The sequence below is a fragment of the Petromyzon marinus genome, chromosome 18 (assembly GCF_048934315.1).
Source record: "Petromyzon marinus isolate PM22_M1 ecotype Great Lakes invasive population chromosome 18, UKy_Petmar_22M1.pri1.0, whole genome shotgun sequence".
NCBI classification, from domain to species: Eukaryota; Metazoa; Chordata; class Hyperoartia; order Petromyzontiformes; family Petromyzontidae; genus Petromyzon; species Petromyzon marinus.
Genome location: NC_133684.1, coordinates 5409510 through 5429045, shown reverse-complemented (window position 1 = coordinate 5429045; position 19536 = coordinate 5409510). Strand labels below are relative to the sequence as shown.

General features: G+C 50.0%; 1 protein-coding gene across 3 annotated transcripts in view; it reads left to right on the top strand.

Moving 5' to 3' along the window:
• Positions 1 to 19536, top strand: part of ARHGEF17 (Rho guanine nucleotide exchange factor 17) — a 116873-nt gene that overhangs the window by 68523 nt on the left and 28814 nt on the right. For all 3 annotated transcript variants that reach the window (XM_032956613.2, XM_032956612.2, XM_032956611.2), the window contains exons 4-5: positions 14911 to 14988; positions 18344 to 18526. In XM_032956613.2, coding sequence (XP_032812504.2) covers positions 14911 to 14988; positions 18344 to 18526 — 261 coding nt within the window. The remainder of the gene's footprint in view (positions 1 to 14910; positions 14989 to 18343; positions 18527 to 19536) is intronic.

Sequence of the window (19536 nt, the reverse complement as noted above, 5' to 3'; positions counted from 1 at the left end):
AAAATGGCAAAAAATTTGTCACTAGTCACCTTGGTGAAATTTTGTCGGCAGGGAAACAAATTCACCAAGTCGGTAACACCGATTCGGTCTCCGTGCCTTGCGCAAGATTACTGAGCCGCCGTTATCCGTCATCGCTTGGATATGCCTGGCAGCGGATCCGAGCGGCCACTCTGTGTTTGATTAACGATGTCTGGACCCGCGCCTGCAGCGGCAACTGCAGCATACAGAGAGAGGCAGAGAGAGAGAGAGAGGGTGAGAGTGCAAGAGAGGCAGAGAGCGAAAGCGCCGAGCGAGGGATGCAGATGCAGATGAGGACGCGCCAACGCCTATGGAGGGAGCGATCGAGGAATTAAATAGGAGATGTACGAGGGAGCCGAGCTTTGAAGATGTGATCACCTGCCGCGATGGACGCCCCGAGTCACGGCAGGGAGGAGTGAGAGAGAGGGGGGGGGGGGTGGGAAATGTCTGTCATCTGACATAGGCCGGTGGGGGCGATGCTGCCTCGGCGCTCCTGATAGTGTGCTCGAGTCTCCGTAGGTAGCGCCCGTGCAAGCTCGCGCGTCCGGATAAAAACAAACACACAAAACACGGGGAGGCAGATCGAGGAGCGTTCAAGAGTAGAGCGGCGTCGGATAGACCCCCGGCTCCGTTGGGTCAGCCATGCGATCCTGTCACGATTGAGTTTCGTAGAACGCAGCCATAGCCAGGACGATTTCCCTGCGGTGGCTGTTTGCGGTCACGATCGTGGGAAGAGAGAAGAGGAGGAGGAGGAGAGGCAAGGGGAGCGGAGGAGGAGTGCATGGGAAGACCAGCTGACGCCATGCTACGCACCGTCAAAGCCCTGGCGGAGTTCACGGTCTCGCTGGACGTGGTGCGGGAGCAGTGCGGGAGGCCCTCGGAAATCTCCTCCTCCGCGCCCTCGTCGCTCACGTCGCCGACCTCGTTTCCCTTGGGGGGTGGAGGCAGCAGCGATGACGACCTGTGGCCGGACGCCGCTCCGTCGAGGCTCGGCTCGTGTAGCGATGAGGTACCGTCCGTCGTGAGTCTCCCAAGCTGTCACCACGAGCGCTGTCGCCCTGCCGCTTGCTCCCCGCAGTCCCCGACGTCGGCGTGTAATCGGCACGTCGACTCGACAATTTCGTATTTTTTTTTTAAATCGATTCGTACGCTCACGAGAAATGTGTCGCCTCAGATTTGTGCGGTTGGCTATGTACGGTACGAAAAGAAGAAGTTGAACGTGCGAGGGTCGACCGTTTACGATCCGTACACATTGTGTGCGCGTAATTAGCTGATGTTGCATTCGGGCTATGGGATGATTAAAACTGCATAAACGAGACCGAACGTGCGAGACAGAGGTGAATGCGCAGCCCTGAAATGTCTTGCTCATGGCAGTGCTGGTGGAAGGGCTTCCACTCGAGGGGATTTAGGCCTCCTCTTCCCCCGTTGGCCAGTTGTCACGGAAGAGGTGGGAGTACCCACACTTTTTCCCACTACAAGCAACTTGCCGATCAATAAACACACACACACACGCACACACACACGCGCGTGTGCGCACACAAGATACGAATGAAACGGTAAAAAACGAGACGCAAGAGGGACTTGATTCTTGGAAGTCGAATTGTGGCCCTCAAATCTATTGCGGTGAGCGGGGGGGGGATGATTAAATAGGGCGAATCATTACACACCTTTACCCGCAGCGGCCGTGAGACCATTCTCACCTCCACGGAATCCCACGACCGGCCAAATGGTCGCAGGTGCAGCCCAAGCAAACACCACAGCCTGGGTTTTCGCGGTTGTGCCGCACGCCTCTCCGTTATTTCTTTTTTGGTGGCATTGTGTGCGGTTCGGCACGATGTCTGATGTTTCGCAGCACGGGCCGGGAGCTCTAAACGTCTGCCACATCGTGCCGAACCGCGCGCGATGCAACTCGAAAACACATCACAGAGCCGTCAATCACGGCCCCTGAAAGCAAATGCTGCCATTTGCAGCGGATTTACGCCGCTCGCAGTAAAACACCGTGGCCAGATGATTTGTTATAATGTTGACCCAGCTGATGGGAGCCACAAATTGAAGTCTTCCTTATGGGCTATCTTGTAATATTCAAATTAATGTTGGTGCTAAATGGGCTTTACAGATCTAATCATTATTGTTTACAGTCATCTGTCAATCCCCTGCAGGCCGAGAGCCGACCCACGCATTGTTATTTCAACATACTTCACCACGCCGTTGGGTGCGTGTTGGTGGAGGGGAGGGAGGGCAGTGCTGGCTCTGTGTAATTACACCATTATTTATACTTAGCGTTATTTGTGTATTTGATTACATGTTTTACTGAGATATTGATTAGGAAAATGGCTACGGTAGAGCTTGCTTGCCGACAATAATCGCATTAAAAATTGTAACAAGTCTAAATGTAGGTGGCAGCCATTCTCAATCCCACCAATGGACAAAGGCCTCCCGACACTATATTGGTCATTATGTGGTCTTGACCATACTTCACCACACTGGTCAGTGCAGATTGGAGAATCGGAGGGTAGACTCTCTTCCGGCTCTGATATTGCTCGCTGCTTATGTTAGCTGCGGCCGGGAATCGGACCCGGGTCGCCGTGTGTTCAAAACCGCGGCGGTGCAAGATGGCTGTAGCATTCGAGTGATACCATCGTGGTCTGGTTACCTTGGGTTCTCAAAAGAAACATTTCCCAGGCGCCTAAAAATAACAAGTCATTAACTATTTCTGTCGCAACATTTTTTTTTAGAACGTTTTGTCTTGACAGGACGACGCGAGGGTGATGTGGCTAAGGGGTCAAAGGTCGCTCATTTGGGAACAATGAAATGACACTGACATTGAGCCCTGACCGGAACGAGGCCGCGCGTTCAGCCAATCGCGGACTTGCTCGCGTCACGACGGTGCAGTTGAACAACAGTAATCCCTCGGGTTTTTTTTGTTATCCAGGAAAGCCTCTACTGAGTCTCATGGCTCATTTTCTCGCGGGTGCTGCTTGGAACACATGGCTAATGCCTTCCGTCAAATCATCCTGGATGTGCCCGATCTTGAAAATAAAGTGAGGTTGAGTCTGGTTAGGATGTGGACAGGAGACTGTCAGGGTGTTAAAGGTTTGCGCCGTGCGGTGACCAGGAGATGACAATACAGCTATGGATCATTGAATCTATCTGTGTGGAGTTTTGAGTGTTGGGACCATTACTTGTATAGCTGGTTTTCTCCAGCTACTCTTGTTTCCTCCCACGCAAAGCCAAACACTCATGAACGGAATTGGCCAAACAACCCAATGTAGCAGGACCCTCCTGAAAAATCTATGAATCTCAGTGAGGCTTTCTTGGGTTCCCAGCATGGTAATAATAATAATAAAAAACACATGTAGAGTACAAGTTGTCTGCTGTCACCCTCATTTGAGGCTGAGTCGACGTAGGGGAGGCCCAGGACCGGTTCAGCTAATCGTCACCGGTGTTGACCTTGAGCGGCAAATTGAACTCGGTGTGCGCCGGGCTCCTTGCGCAGTGCGGTGACCGCTACACCGCGGCTCTCCACACCTGCATTCTCACACGACCCCTACGCACGCAAAACGTCCACCCCGCTTAAAACGTCCCTTTCCTCTCCCTCCGTCTGCCACCAGCCTTGTTGATTGACCGCCGGCTCTTTGCCGCCTCAACCGACCTACATCCGTCGGGCTTAACCGGCGTGTGACAGAGAGACCGCTGCTCTCAATGGGCTCTCTCCTCCTCGCAATTAGAGGTCACTTGTGTCCCGCGTGGGGACACCAGACCAATTCAGATATCACGAGCATAACTCTACCATACTGTACCCGCATGTGTAATAAGCGAGTGCATTATGCATCGACTCGTCGGTTGATATTGAGCTTTAAGCTCACGAAGCATGCGTCAGTGTTTTTATTTGTGTATGCAGTACGTAATGTATTACCGTGTTGTCTCTAGCCACTAGAGGCTGCTGTATTAACCACATTGTTAAAAAGTGGTTGATTCTTCCATCTAAATGCGACCGCGAATCGTGACAATTCATTACGATGTTACCCCCCTCCCCAGCCTAATATGCATGTACGTATGTTAAACTTCTTTTGCACCGTACGTAGCCAACCATGCCCATCTGAGGTGCGGGAAATGTAACGCTATATGAATATGTGCACACACATCCACTGCTGGATAACGGCCTTCCCATGTCGTACGGGTCATGGAGATTAACGTACCATACTTCACCACAAGCTGGTCAGTGTGGAAACCTTGGTGAGGGCCGGGAGCACAGACGTGGGTGGATAGGAGTACAGTACCAACAATGGACTTTGCTGCATTGCCCTCTGCTTCCCAGGCGCAGAGTGCCTGCAGCCTATAACACCTGATATGCACCCTGGTCGCCCATCCAAGCACTAGCCAGGCTCGGTTCTGCTTAAGCTGCCGACATCTGACGAAACCAAATCGGCCCGGAATGTGCCCGATGTGAGAGTGGAATTGTCTAAATAAAGAAATGAATTTAACCAAACCCAGCCGTGAACAAAAGCGGAAGGTGCAGCGCTTACTAACAAAAGCTGAAAGGGATTTCCTGGGATTGAGAAGAGGCCCTCGCTGGCGCTGTGAGCCGGGGCTTTGATGATGGGCGCTTGGCTTGTCGCCTGCTGCCTATTGCTTGTTTTCATTTTAATGTTATTCGTCGTCATCGCCGTTGCGTGGTCATCATCAGCCATGGTCAATCTGCTGCTGGATGAAGGCCTCCACCAAGCCGTCGCTATTTTTCACGGTCCTGCGATGCAAGCTGCTCATCAAGCACCTCCACACCAGCTGATGTCATCGCTCCATCTCAACGGTGACTGCGCTCTTGCGCGTTTCCCGCCTTTGGCTGCCACTCCGTCCTGAGTCTCGACCCACTGGTAATCGTCCCTTCTAGCCATGATGAGTCCCGCCCAAAGCCCTCTTGCTCTTTCTTGTCAGTCAAATTGATGTTGCTTACTTGGGTGTGTTGTTCTCCAAGTCACGTATCCCTCTCAGTGTAACTCGCAGATTCTTCATGCACGTTTCAGCTTTTGTTCCACTTGCTTTGTCAATTGTCAGTGTTCCTGATCCACATGGCATAGCGGTGAACAAAGGTTAGATTCCGAAGGAAACTATCACTGGTGGAGTCAGTGGGCAGGAAATTAACTCGAGTCTCTGGGATTACAGCGCAGTATAACACCACAACACCACTCTGGCCTCACGCTATACAAGGTCGCCTGAGAGCCTTACTCTTTGGGCAAGTGCTGTTAGCCAGCACCGATTATTAAGTACGGCACATGTGCAAAGAGACGATGTGGTTGGCACCACACCTGGCCACCATTGGCTCACCAGCGCTGATGTCATTGCACACAACGCCAGGTACTCATTTGTATACATTACACAAACATCCCGCGTGCAAGCACAGGGTTGGGCTACCTTGCAACATATTGCATTTCAATGGGCTATTACTTTGCTCTAAATAAAGGAATTGATTATTTTTTGTTTCAGACCTGTAATAAATTATACGCATGGGGAGCGATGCATGTGAACAAAGACAATGACCCCCCCCCACCCCAATAGGCTCTTGGGGCAAGTGCTGTAAGCGAGCACCTGGGCCCATGTGTATTCATGTAGGCACACACATAAATGATAAAGATCCCCCGTATAGCCTGCAACAGACTGTTGGGGCAAGTGCTGCAAGTGAGTACCTATTAAGGCCGGCACTGTGGCGCACGAGGGAGCGGTGTGGGTAGCACCGCGCCCGGTCGCCGTCTCTCCCTGGTGCTGATGTTTACGCACCGCACCAGGTACTCATCTAAGGCTGAGTCGACCTAGGTGAGGCCTAGAACCGGTTCAAATATTCCCCACCGCTATTGGTCATGAGCGACACTAAGAGTGGGGTCGTGCGCACGCACACGCGCAAAGCATGTGCGCACACGCGCCGGCATGCAACGCGTGTGCACATGCGTGAGAGCGCACGGTCACCCCGCTCGATCTTCGCAGCATTGCTCGTTATCCCTAATTATGTCGGGCGGGCGGAGGGGGCTCTTAATCACCCCAGTCCTCGGGGACACGGCACCCACGTTTGCTCGCCGACTGGCGCGTGCGGCCATGAGCTCCGCCCGTACTGGGTTTACTCACTGGGGCTCCTCACTGGGGTCACTCACTGGGGTTACGTACGGGGGATACTCACTGGGGCTCCTCACTGGGGTCACTCACTGGGGTTACGTACGGGGGATACTCACTGGGGCTCCTCGCTGGGGTCACTCACTGGGGTTACGTACTGGGTTTACTCACTGGGGCTCCTCACTGGGGTCACTCACTGGGGTTACGTACTGGGTTTACTCACTGGGGCTCCTCACTGGGGTCACTCACTGGGGTTACGTACTGGGTTTACTCACTGGGGCTCCTCACTGGGGTCACTCACTGGGGTTACGTACGGGGGATACTCACTGGGGCTCCTCGCTGGGGTCACTCACTGGGGTTACGTACTGGGTTTACTCACTGGGGCTCCTCACTGGGGTCACTCACTGGGGTTACGTACTGGGTTTACTCACTGGGGCTCCTCACTGGGGTCACTCACTGGGGTTACGTACGGGGGATACTCACTGGGGCTCCTCGCTGGGGTCACTCACTGGGGTTACGTACTGGGTTTACTCACTGGGGCTCCTCACTGGGGTCACTCACTGGGGTTACGTACTGGGTTTACTCACTGGGGCTCCTCACTGGGGTCACTCACTGGGGTTACGTACTGGGTTTACTCACTGGGGCTCCTCACTGGGGTCACTCACTGGGGTTACGTACGGGGAATACTCACTGGGGCTCCTCACTGCGGTTACGTACTTGGGTACGTACAGGGTTTACGCGTGCGCATCGAGGGTTCGCCGTCATCGGCATTCACCGCCATCAGCCATGCGTCGCGTTTCAATGCGCCCTTCTTGGCTGTTTGCGTTTGCTTTTTTTTGCACGTTTGTGTGTGGGTGTGCGACGAGCTGCAGCATAGCGGTTAGTGCCCTGTGCTACGATCCCCAGCCACCCGAGTTTGATTCCCGTTCATGGTCAAAAATATCAGTGACGATCATCTGAACCAGTCCTAGGCCTCACCTAGGTCGACTCGGCCTCAAATGAGTACCTGACGTGGTGTGTGAACATCGCCACTGGGGAGACAAATGCGGTCGGGCATGGTGCTGGCCACCCACCGCTCATCTGCTGTGCCGGCCTTCATAGGCGTTGCTTTTACTCGTTAACAGCAATTACCCCATACAGCCTCTTCAGATCTACGTCGTGATTAATGCAGTGCACTACAATCCAGGCGGTCTGGATTCATTTCTCAGCCACGGATAAAGTTGCAAATACAGTATGTTTCAGAATATATCCTGGGTCCCCTCTAGGTAAACTCGACCTTAAATTATTTCCTGGTGCAGTTTGGAAATATTCGATACGATGGAGTTGTGGCGCTGGTCCCACCACCCGAGCTTGCACTGCGTTGGCCTTAATAGGCACTCGCTTAACAGCACTTGCCCCAACAGTCCGAATGATTAAATTCGAGCATTTGTCATCGTATGTGCAGGGTGTGCATGTGGATGGATCATGGCCGTTGATGGTCAGAGTCTGCTGCGGTATAAAACAAAAACAAAATCTGCCTATTGCGGGGCATGCGCTCTGCGATGAGAACGTACGAAGACAATCGTACGCAAGTCACGTCCGCCCGCTGAACGTGGCTTATCGCAGCTGGCTAACGTTGCGCGCGCGCGCGCGCGACCCGACGCCGCTCCGTCGACATTGCCCGACCTTGCGGGGGATCGCACGTCGGTTCCCCGCAGGCCAGCGGCAAAGAACCGGAGTCCCGTGCCCGGCGCGACGCGGCGTGGTGGGAGCGTCGGCGTCCGCGGCGGGCAGAAAGGCGCGGTTCAAAATTCTCGATCGCCGTGACTCCAGAAGCGCACCGCAACCCCCAGAGAGGGGGGTCTGAGAGGCTCCTCGGTGGCCCCGATGGCAAAAACAGCTCTTCGCCAAAACCGTGCCGTCTCGTAACTCACTCGAGTTTCATTTCATTCACCCGAGGGTTGTTGTTGTTTTTGTTGTCGTTGCTGCCACGCAAATTTTTTTTTTGCATTTCGGCTGGGTCGGGGTTGGCGGAAACCGGTGACGGCATCGCTGATTGAGCAGACGAGGGTGTCTTGGTGAGAGGTGCGCATGTAAATGTTGGCTGAAAGTGAGCTGGCAGTTTAAACGGGCGGCCTGTTATTTTTATTTGATATGTACAGTGTTTTAAAAAAGTGGGTGCGGAATATTTCTCCCCCCCCCCCGCCCCGCTCTATGAGTAATGAGGAGTTGACACAGCACAGATTAACTTTCAGCGACATGCCCGTTCTTTGAGACTCTCTGCACTCTTTCTCCCGCGCAGTGACGAACGCGCCCTCCGTAATTACACCGCGCATCGTGCACATGAATTGCGCGTAGAAGCTTCCGAGTTTGGACTCGGCACACGCACACACACGCAGAACACACGTACGTACGTATGTTGAACTCCTTTCGCACAGTACGTAGCCAAGCGCCGCTAATCGGAGGTGCGTAGGCAAGTGACAGAAAAAATATATAAATGTCAGGAGCCGTGAACAATTAAAGAATAAAGTCAGTAATGTAGCTTGGGGGATTTGTGTGTGAAATCGGCAACACTTACCAATATCAATTCCTTTATTTAAGACCACGTGACAGCCTGTTGAGAGCAGAAGTCTCTCTCGAGCATAGAAGGCGTTTTGATGAAAATAATAACGTGACGGCAAAAGAGGTTCACAAAATATTCTCGAGCACAACAAAATAAACATCCCTCTCGTGAAGCAGGCTCAATGTAAGATTCGACTGCACGAGGGGGGTGGGGGGGGGAACCACATAGGACGCAAAGTGTCAACAAAGCAAAATTAAGGGCGAGACGAAATCCAGAGACTTGCAAGTGACATAAAAAGCAATGCACGCAATTTATTTCCAAAGAAACGGTTAAAAACAAAAATTGTCACGTGACCAGACTGCAGCTCATGAAGATGCATGCGAGCAGTCGCCAGCAGGAGCAGCAGTGGTGGCAGCAGCCTTCTGTACAAATTCACATGCACGTCATTCCCGCAAGCGGACATTCATCCAAGGAACGGACACGCGCACACATCACGCACACAATCTGCGCCGTGCGGAAGCTCTCGAGATTACAGTACGCTGGGTGTAACGATGCGTATAGATCCTCAAGGCTCTCGATACGTGCCATCGAGTCGCGTGTGTGTGTTAGAACCGATGGCTTTTTTGAATGTAGCTCGCGAGCTAATCGAGTGAACTCATTTCCGTGCAAGAGACACACTGGAAAAATGGGAAACAATACAAATGTGAAGAGGTGGAAAAGAGGCACGGGTCGATGGGACCATTGAGTGAAGTTGCGATACATCGTTGAAACTTTTGGGTTAATTCATCATTACTGCTCCTGTAGATTAAGCAGAAATTGCATTGGTAATATTCCTGCAATGCATAGATATCGTTGATTCGTGTTGATCCTTAGTCTCTCGATGCGTGCATCCAATTGCGTGGCATGAGAATATTTAGTTTGTTCTTAAATTGGTTTGTGTTGCAGGTGGTGGATTGATGTCACCGCTGTAGTCACCGGAGGCGCTACCTCTCGCCGCAGCGTAAAATAGCAACAGTTGATTGTGGGATAGAATCGCGATCCTGAATCATGGTGCCCGTGTTGTGTGGATTGCCAATGAAGTTTGTGACCTGGTTAATTTTCCTGTAGCCTTTGTCTCTCTGCTGTGGCTGTTGTTGATCTTTTGTCGATGCTGCCCATGGCCATGCTGAAGAGTTCTATAGCAAAGTAAGCAATTCCCAATGTCCCTCTTACTTTGCTGCAAGGCCCTGGTTGATTGAACGAATTTTCTCAATTCAGGGTCAAGGCTTCATTCGAGGTTTGTTTTTGCTGTGTCGTTATGCATTTCTGTTTGTCTTCGTTGCTATGCCTCAGTTTATTAGTGTTGCGTTCGTCATGTTAATGAATCAAATCGCGTTTGCAAATGAGACTCATCCTGGACTCTCCGAGCTCTCACCTGATTAAACAAAATAAACTTAGAACGCGCAATGTTTCTCGTCGGCGTCGATCTCGTACAGCTTCGTTTTCTCCACGAGTACCAATGTAACGTTCATCATCATAAATGTCATCAGCCATGACCTATCCACTGCTGGATGGCGGCCTACCCAAGCCGTCTCCCGTCCGCTCGCGGTCTCCCGATGCAGCGATCCACGTAGCTCCTGGGCGCGGGCCGATCTCATATCTCATTGCTTCCATCTCCGCAGCGGACGCACCGTTCGTGTGGGCGCATCCCCTGCTTTGGCTGCTATAGCGAATCTGAATTCTGCTTGAACTTGGTGGTTTCAGGGCCTCAGTGGCTCTGGCGGCCCCGTGGCCTCCTTTGAGGACTCATTTGCTGTCTTGTTGGGCCCGGGGTTGTCCACCGTGCGGCCCGTCTCTCCCGCCCCGCGTTTTCTTCACTCTCACCCTTACCCCATATCCTCTGCCGCCCGACCCGAGTATTATTTTTACCCGCTGTGGTCGTATCCTTTGCGTGTACTGTAACTTGCAAGAATTTTGCTTTAAAATTACCGTTCGATTTGTGGCACTCTAAATTCGATGCATCTACCGCAGGCTATAGAAGCGTTTTTAACCAATGAATCGATGCGTCATTACATGCGCATGGTGTGTATAAATATATTCACATCAATTGTAACACTTTCCTGAATACGTCAATGTGTCAGCTGAATATGGATGGTGCTGATGATGACAGTGGAGGTAGTCGTGGTGGTGGTGGTGGTGGTGCTGATGATGATAGTGGAGGTAGTGGTGGTGGTTTTGGATGATGCCAGTGGAGGTAGTGGTGGTGCTGATGATGACAGTGGAGGTATTCGTGGTGGTGATGGTGGTGCTGCTGATGATGATGACAGTGGAGTATGCTAACAATGGTGCTGACAACGATAGCTGTGGTGGTGATTATGCATTCCTCAATTATATCGTTTGTAAATAAAATGATGATGATGGTGGTGGTACTGGTGGTGTTATGGGGAGCGTTGGTGCAGCAGTTAGCGCAACGGTAGGAACCCGGCGACCTGGGTTTTGATTCCCACTCACGACGAATAACAGTGTTGAATATTTTAACTGGTACTGGGCTTCCTCTGGTACCCGGGACAGTGTGTATAGATCAGCACTCGGGAGAAAAAGGGGCGTGGTGCTCGCTAACAGCACTTTCCGCAATACTATAGTCTATTTAGGCTATTGGGGGCATCTTAGTCATTGTTATTTTTACGGAATTTGTGGTCATACTAAAAATGGATATTTTGATGATGATGATGATGATGATAACAGTGGGTGCTGCTGGTGGTGATGCATTCACAATTGTAGCATTTACAAATATAATGATGATGCAAGCAGTAGTGGGGTCATCATTGCTAACAATGGGGCTGACAGTGATGGCACCGATGATTGCGATGCATGCGCAATGTCGGTGTTTACACACAGAGACCTGCCGTGGAAATTACTGACCTCTTTTTCCCACAATCAATCTTTTCGGCTGCCACTGCCGTTGTCATGCGGATTCAACGCTGGTACTTTGCCACGATGGGCCCTCTGGCCCTTCCACCGTAATTACCGCTCTATCATCAAAGCGGATTGCTGAAAGGCGACCGTATCATCCGCGTGAAGACGTCCGAGGGAATTTAATTCGAGCGACATCTTTTTTTTTTAAACCTCTCCCCCCCCTCATCGCACGAGCCTTCCGGCTTCATTCTTTCTCGTTGTTGGGTACGTAAATCGTTAGAAGATACATTTTTCGTGCCGGTTTAGCTCTCGCGATTATTCTGTGCAATGTGTTTATTATTATTTTTGTTGCAGGAATGCTGCGTATTTAGAACACTTAAATAATTATTTCCACGTGCGGAAACAAATGTATCTGTCTGCGGGTGAGATGAAGTGAACGTAATCTCGAGAAATGTTGGTTTGTTTCGCTGACACCTCTGTTATATACTTCGAATATTAAGACTCACTTCTCCCGCCCTCCGTATTTTAAAGCAAAAGTTGGCGGTGCATTTTATTATCCGGTAGGTGTGTGCACTTTTGTTTGGGGAGTGGAAGTTTAGTGGTTGGCTCACTGCGCTACAAACCCAGCACCCCCAATTCGATTCCCCTCACGGCCAACAACACCAGTGTCAAATACCTAAACTGGTCCTGGGTCTCCCCTAGGTCGACTCAGCCTCGAATGAGTACGTGGCTTGTTGTGTAAACGTCGCCACTAGGGAGACAAAGGCGGTCGGGCATGGTGCTGCCCACCCACACCCTCGTGTGACGTGCTGGCCTTCATCGGTGCTCGTTAACAGCCCTTGCCCCAAGAGTCTGTTAAGGCTACATGGGAGACCTTTGTCTTTTTGCGTGTGTGCATGTGACCAAATTAGTACAGAATGCGGCTTATTTTCTGGAGCGACTCATAATCCAAAGAATACGATACATTCTGGTTCTCTTTTTTAATAAAAAAAATGTGATCAAAAAATATAACCCTAGAAATTATTTACATTACACGTAATTGGTTGCGCAAAGGATTAACCAAATCTTTCAGTTGCTCATAATCGGTGATTGTGTTTCCTTAAACAATCCTCCCTTCCATGCTTGCAGCTACTGATTGCATCACAATCCGCACCTCCCATTAGCGCGGTTGGCTATGTGCAGTGCAAAAGAAGTTCAACATACGTGAACATATTGAACATACCTCTTAAATGTAATAAATGTTGAAATATATTCAATAAAATAAACTTTTAATCAACATGTGCCGACAGACATCGTGTGACACAAAGATGTATGTCAAACAGTATGCTTTTAGAAAAAAAGAACATTTTTAAAGACCTTTTAATGTTGGTAAATCATTTCATTCCGTTTCAAATATGTACAAAAATGGTTTGTAATGAGCTGGCAAACGTCATAAAAATCTGCTGCTTTTGTGAGCAGACGTCCAAAATAAATATCGTCTGCGTGCAGTCTTCGCGACATCCCTGATATTTATGGCATTAGCAAAAATAAGTTTATAAAATTATTATTCACTATCAAGATGGGTATTTTTCCCCTTAAGTATCCCCCCCCACTTCCTACAGTGATTATATAATATTGGCGGAAACAGAAATCGGGGACATGTTCTTGGCTTTCTTCGTTGTTTTATCCTGTAATTACTTGGGTGTAGTGTTATTCGGACACATACCTGCACGGTTTGCTTCCATACCCATTTGTTTTCCTTGTCGGTTTTTTTGCATTACTTAATGAAAATTCGCTATGTCTCACCACCACCACCACCAACTGAGGCGTAGGATTTTCTCAGCCCATGTTTTTCTTTCCACTGCCTGACCCCACCACCAGGCACCGTCCCCGGACTGTCACGTTCTTTAAACCAGAGAGGCGCCTCGCCGAGTCTCGGGGCTCATCTTCGGGAGGGTCCTGCTTAGGGAGGGTCCTGCTGCGCGGCGCTGTTTGGCCATTTTTCCACGGCCGCTTTGTTAAAACGATGCATTTGGGATGCCGCGTTGGCAGTGGTGCTCGGACACAAATAACGAAAACTCAAAGTGTTCATTAAACAACACTGCCCTCGAAGGTGACGTTTTGGTCTCTCTGCTGTGAAGTAGGGCTGTTGCCCGAGACAATGCCTATTATATATGTTGTTCTCTCTTCACGGGTAGCATTAGTTACGAGTTGCGGCCAAGGATTTGGAACGCGCCCAAGAGCCCCCACGTCCCACGCGGAGATGGAGCGAGTGCTGGATTGGATATTTAAATCGCAGGATCGTGAAAGGTTGCCACGGCTTGTGGTGGCCTTCATCCAGCTGTGGATTGACCATGGCCGATGACGACGATGATTCCCTTTTTCCCCTGGTAGAATGCATCCTGGTTGACAGTTTGATTTGTCTCATCACCTGAATTACTTTCTTTTTGTCCCAACTGTCGTTGTCAGAGGCACTTTCATCAAACCGAAGTTAAACCCCGCGACATTTGTTTTTGGGGACTTGTCATTTTTGTTATCGGCGGCTGCCATGGTGGGTTTCATTGCGAGGCACTGCCTACACTTGAGCGAACGCCGCCTTGAGCTACGGGGCACGTCTCACGGCGATGGTGGAATTCGGCACCGGGACATATCTACGACAGGGCTTCTGGGCCACCGAGCCATCATTTGTTTTGTAGATTTGTCGCGGAGTCGTGCGGGTAGTGTGGATTTCCGTGCAATGGCTCCCTAATGTGCATCCATGTTTGTTTCGCCTCTTATCACTGCTGAAATTTGTAACGGTCGTTAGTTTTCAATAGCCAGCTCCTCGTGTGCAGATGCTCGGTGGAATTTTCCACTTCAGGATCGTGAAAGATTGCGACGTCTTGCAAAGGCCTTCACCCAGCAGTCGATTGATCACGGCTGATGATGATGACTGAAGGCTTTTTGCTTTTTAGACTTTTGACAAAGATCTCACTGAAGATGTTTCGCCAAAAAATGATTGAGTGTTTTGGTTTCACGTACTAGAGTGCCCGGAGAAAACCCTGTGCGGACGAGTAGGGAGACAACGGTTTGCAACACTCTGCCTAGATGACTTTGAATCCGTCCCATGTCACGAAACTATCAAAAACAATTTAAATACATCGTTGTTTCGGACGACCTTTGGGATTCGGACCAAAAGCCACCGTCACTTCCACACTGGAGTATCGCCGCGGGCCTCTTGGCCCTGCGACGTTGTCACATAAATCCGGCGCCGGACAAAAACACGTGTTTATTATCATCATCATCATCACTGGTTCCTCGGTTGCGATCGCGCGTTTGTCCATCCCTTAACAGCTTGTCGGTTGCGTTGGCTGCGTGTGCTTCCCTCCCATCAGGATATGCGCAAGCACGTGATGATGAACCTCCTGGATACGGAGCGCTCTTATGTCGAGTCCCTGCGCACGCTGGTCCAGGTGAGGCCGTGTCCACGCCGACACGGAAAGCACAACCCCCTCCTCCCCAGCGAGCTTGCATCAAGCGCTGGCTTCTAAAACGTGGTGACCTACAGGCCACAAATGTTACCCCCCCCCCCCCCCCCCCGTTTCATCTATTTCACCTTAAACACTGCTGTTTGTTGCTGACTGCTTGCCGTTTGTTGAGCCTTGGGGCGGGCCTGTACTAAGTAACCGTGGGAAAATTAAAACCTGAGGCTCTTGGAGTTGCCGTTGACAGATATGGCTTGCCAAAGACATTGAATAATAATATTCCAGCCTTTGGGGGGGGGGGCGAAGTGGTGCAGGACTGCTTCTGATATCGCTTTACCACTCGTGCGAGCCATGGCCAAGAATTAAAAATTAGGGTCGCCGAATTCAGAGCGCGGCGTGCCCAAGCACTGTGTCCCCCAACCCCCCCCCCCCCCACGCCACAAAGAGATGAAGATTAGTGAGATGAAAGCGAGATGAGCGAGAGATGCAGAGATGAAAGAGCTGTCGAGAAGAGGGACGGATTAGTGGTCACACAAGGCAAACCAGAGTTGGATTCCTGGTCACGGTCAGGATAAGTGACGAGGAATATTTGAGCCAGTTTTGGATCCGTCCTTCACCAGCCAACGCCGACCAAAGTGGTGAAGTATGGCTTTAACAATCCTCTTGACCGACATCATCAATCATGATCAGTCCACTGCTAGTTGAAGATCTCTCCAAGTTGTAGCCATCACTGACAGTTTAGCCTTGAAGCAATCCATGTAGCAACTGCTGTTAAACTGATTTCATAACTCCATCTCCATGCAGGATGAGCAGGCTTAACCCCAGTCCCATCAATATGGTAAATACAACAGCCTCTTGTGGCAGCAAGATTTACTTGAAGCAATTGCCTACAATATATACGATTACAAAAATATATTTTATATATAATTAAATGGCCCGTATTGCGAGCTTGGGAATCGATATTAAATGGCGACCCCGATGCATTGCCCCACCGCTGCTGCTAACCTTACACAGTCTCGTACGTGCCAGCCACACAGTCATCATCCTTTCGCGAAAAAAACCCCAGAACAGTGAAACAAAATGGAATTAACAAAATACAAATCGAAATTCGCATTTCCGCGATGCTGTCTGTACAATTCGTTTTTTTTTCTTCCATCCGACGAACCCCAGCCGAGCGGGCCCCGTTTGGTGGTTATCTGTGAATATCAATGAAGCTGTTCCCATTAGACAAAGGGATATGAATCAGCATGTGTTTGTGTGGCATTATCCCCCCCCTCCAGTATATATATACATATTTTATATTTGTTTCCGAAATGAATTAATTCCGTTATGTAAAAATACGTATTTAGCAAAAAGCTGTTCTACCTTTTAAAAGGGGGGGGAGAGGGAGAACAACAAAGAACACCACTGGGGAAACATTTCTGTGGGTGGTAAAAAATTGTTACGTAAATAATTAATGTGCATATCAAAGTGAATCGGATCTTCTTTTTTCGTTCAAGGGGAGATATTCTGTGTGTGTGTGTGTGTCCAGCCATCGGTGAAGGCGATTGCTGCTTTTTTCTTTCTGGGTGGGAAAAAAACAAAAAAAATCATTGGCAGGCACACGACGATCCCGGATCTCGGCAGACGTGAAAGCTCTGTCGGTGTCGCTTGCGAGGAGAGAACCCTTTTTGTTTTCCGAAAACCTGTTTTAGGTTTTTTTTTTCCTCTCCTCTCTTTTGCATTCGAATCGTCTCTCTCTCTCTCCCTCTCTTTCTTTCTTTGCTCCAGCCGCCTTCGCGTAAAAGTTCGCCCGACCGATTTAGTGGAAACGTAGCCAATTACCCTGCCGTCCTCAATTTACCAAAAACGGCCGGCGCTCTCACCGCACATTACGGGAGAGCGCTCGGCATTTAGCGTTGCGGGCCCCGAGACTGGGGAGTAAATGCCCCGGCGCTGATTGAAGCCTCTCCGATTCATTAGCGCGTGTCGGGTAATGCATGACTGGCAGGGAAAACACGCTCCGCCGCCCAGAGAGAATATCCAAGGGTAGAGTTGTTATTTTTTTGACATTTTTTTTGACCGCTCATTTTTTGTTGTTGTAAAATGTCCAATTAGATTTTTTTTTAAACTCTCTCTCTGTCAATGAGCTAATGGTTTCAAAAGTGATTGCAGGTGACGGTGGCGTGCTGATGACAGATGCCGCACATTTCTTAGAAGTTGCTATTGTACTTGAGCCGCTCGTTTGAATTCGTGCTTAAAATACCTACAATGCGCACTCTTGTGACCGAGGCTTGCGTGACCCAAAAAAGGTGGTGGGGGTGCCGTGCCGGTGGGGTTTTGGGGTTTTGAAACGGAGGCCCCTTTTCCCCACTCCTCTCAGACGTAAACGAGCCCACATCGTGATTTACAAAGTCTGAGTTACAGTTTGTTTTGAGTTCACGCAAGGGCCATATTTGTATGCGGTCTATCCTCGTTCATCCCTACCCCAGCGCCCCCCCCCGCATTGCTTCCTGGTATTCTCCAACTCGCAGTTCATCGGATGGCTTTTGTTATAATTTAATGAATTGTCACGTTTCTCAATTAGCGGAGGGATTATTGTTTTTTATAATAAGAATAAATGCCAATTTACTTACAGTTACTATTTTTTTTGGTAGTGTGTGAATGCAACTACATCTCAAGAAGACGTACAGAACATTGAGACATATTTAAATGATCTGTTTATCATTCGTATCCATATGCATCTTCCTTTTTTGTGTTTAAACACACATTCAAAAGGTGACCAATCATTTATCGATTCTTCCATCAGTCGATTATGAATTATTTTAGTCTATTATAAATTGTGATTCAAGAATTGTATCCATTCGGCTGCTGCATTGTTTTATTTTACGATAGACAATTATTTATCTGTGATGTTGGCCACCCACTTCTTCATGTGTGCTCGCTCACAGCCATCGAGAATATTGAGCGACTTTTATTTGCAGTCAAGCGGGCTGGGGCAGAATACGTTGCTCAAGGGGGGTCATGAGAAAAACGACTGCATGGTAGCGAAGGGAGGGAATGTTCCGGACAGTACGCCCATTGCGGAGATGGGGCAATGCTACCATGAGAGATGGCGGCAGCTTGGCGGAGGCCTTCATCCAGCAGTGGATTGAGCATGGCTACTGATGATGGTGAATAAGGAACGATTCAATGGTATTGCTTTTCCCTCCTGCACCTGGTTCTCAATCCCTCTTCCCTTCTACCCTCCCATTCCTTGGACCCCCACCGACCCCAACCAACCGTGGGTGCCCTCCTTCCCCTCCTTCCCCTCCTTCCCCTCCTTCCCCTCCCCGTCGTTCCCGCGTGACCCCACGGGGAGCAGGGCTACCTGGGGCCGCTGAAGCAGGCGGAGAGCGCGGGGTTGTGCGACCCGGCGCTGGTGGACGACATGTTCTTCCAGATCCCCGAGATCCTGGAGCACCACGAGCGCTTCCTCGAGCAGCTCACGGGCTGCGTGCAGTGCTGGCACGAGCGCCAGACCGTCGGCGACATCATCATCGAGTCGGTGGGTGCCTCCTTCTGAACGCTTCCCTTCGTCCCGCACGCGTAGCCCTTGTCCCTCGAGCTGTCCCCGTCCGCCGCTAACGCGCGCGCTGAAACACGGGAAGCGCCGGCGTTTGCCTTGCTTTATCGTCATCCAAGGTCGCCGTGCTTCGAACGGTTGGTCACCTGCAAGCGACTCGAAAAAGGGATTGCACACACGGCTACATTCGCCCCCAGCTGTGAAAGTCCTGCAGACTATGTCCGTGGTATAAGAATGACAAATTAGTTAAATAATTTTTTGTTGTTTTATTTCACCATCAGTTATGTCGGGGCTTTTTTGCTTTTTTTGTTTTTCATTTTGGTTGTTGCATGCCCCTGTACCGTTTCCCGTTCTGTTGTAATGTGCACTGATGCCTACTTTGTCGAGGGCGATATTGGCTCGTAAAATTAAGATCGATTGATTGATGTCCCGTTGGGTTTGTATGAAAAGTTGTAATGTGTCTCTCCTACCACCTGCCCACTCCAGTTTATTGTACGAATTGTGATTTAGGTTCACAACTTGAGTCAAGTGGCTATTTATTATTTAACGCTGTGGCGAGTTGTAGCAGGCATCCGTGGCTTGATGGGGAGTCAACTCGGCTCGTTGATGCGTCACAAAATGTTGAATCTTACACGCCCGATTAGTATGTCTGTATGTACGTTGAACTTCTTTTGCACCGTACGTAGCCAACCCGTGCTAATCAGAGGTGCGGGGGAAGGACAACAAACTTAACACACAAAAAGCAGATTCGATGCACGTATCGTGAGCTCAATAATCAGTATTAATGGATGACTTGGTGCACCGTTATACACCGACTCTCCACTCCTATTCCACCACCACCACCACCACCACACGTCTGTCAGAGTAATGTCTCGATCCGAAGGAAGAAACTCGTGTTTTTGGAGCTACCTCTGGACGTGCATTTCACTTTAAAGATGTCGGGTAATATTCGAGTAATCACGGAGTGGCTTTATTCATCAACCAATTACGAC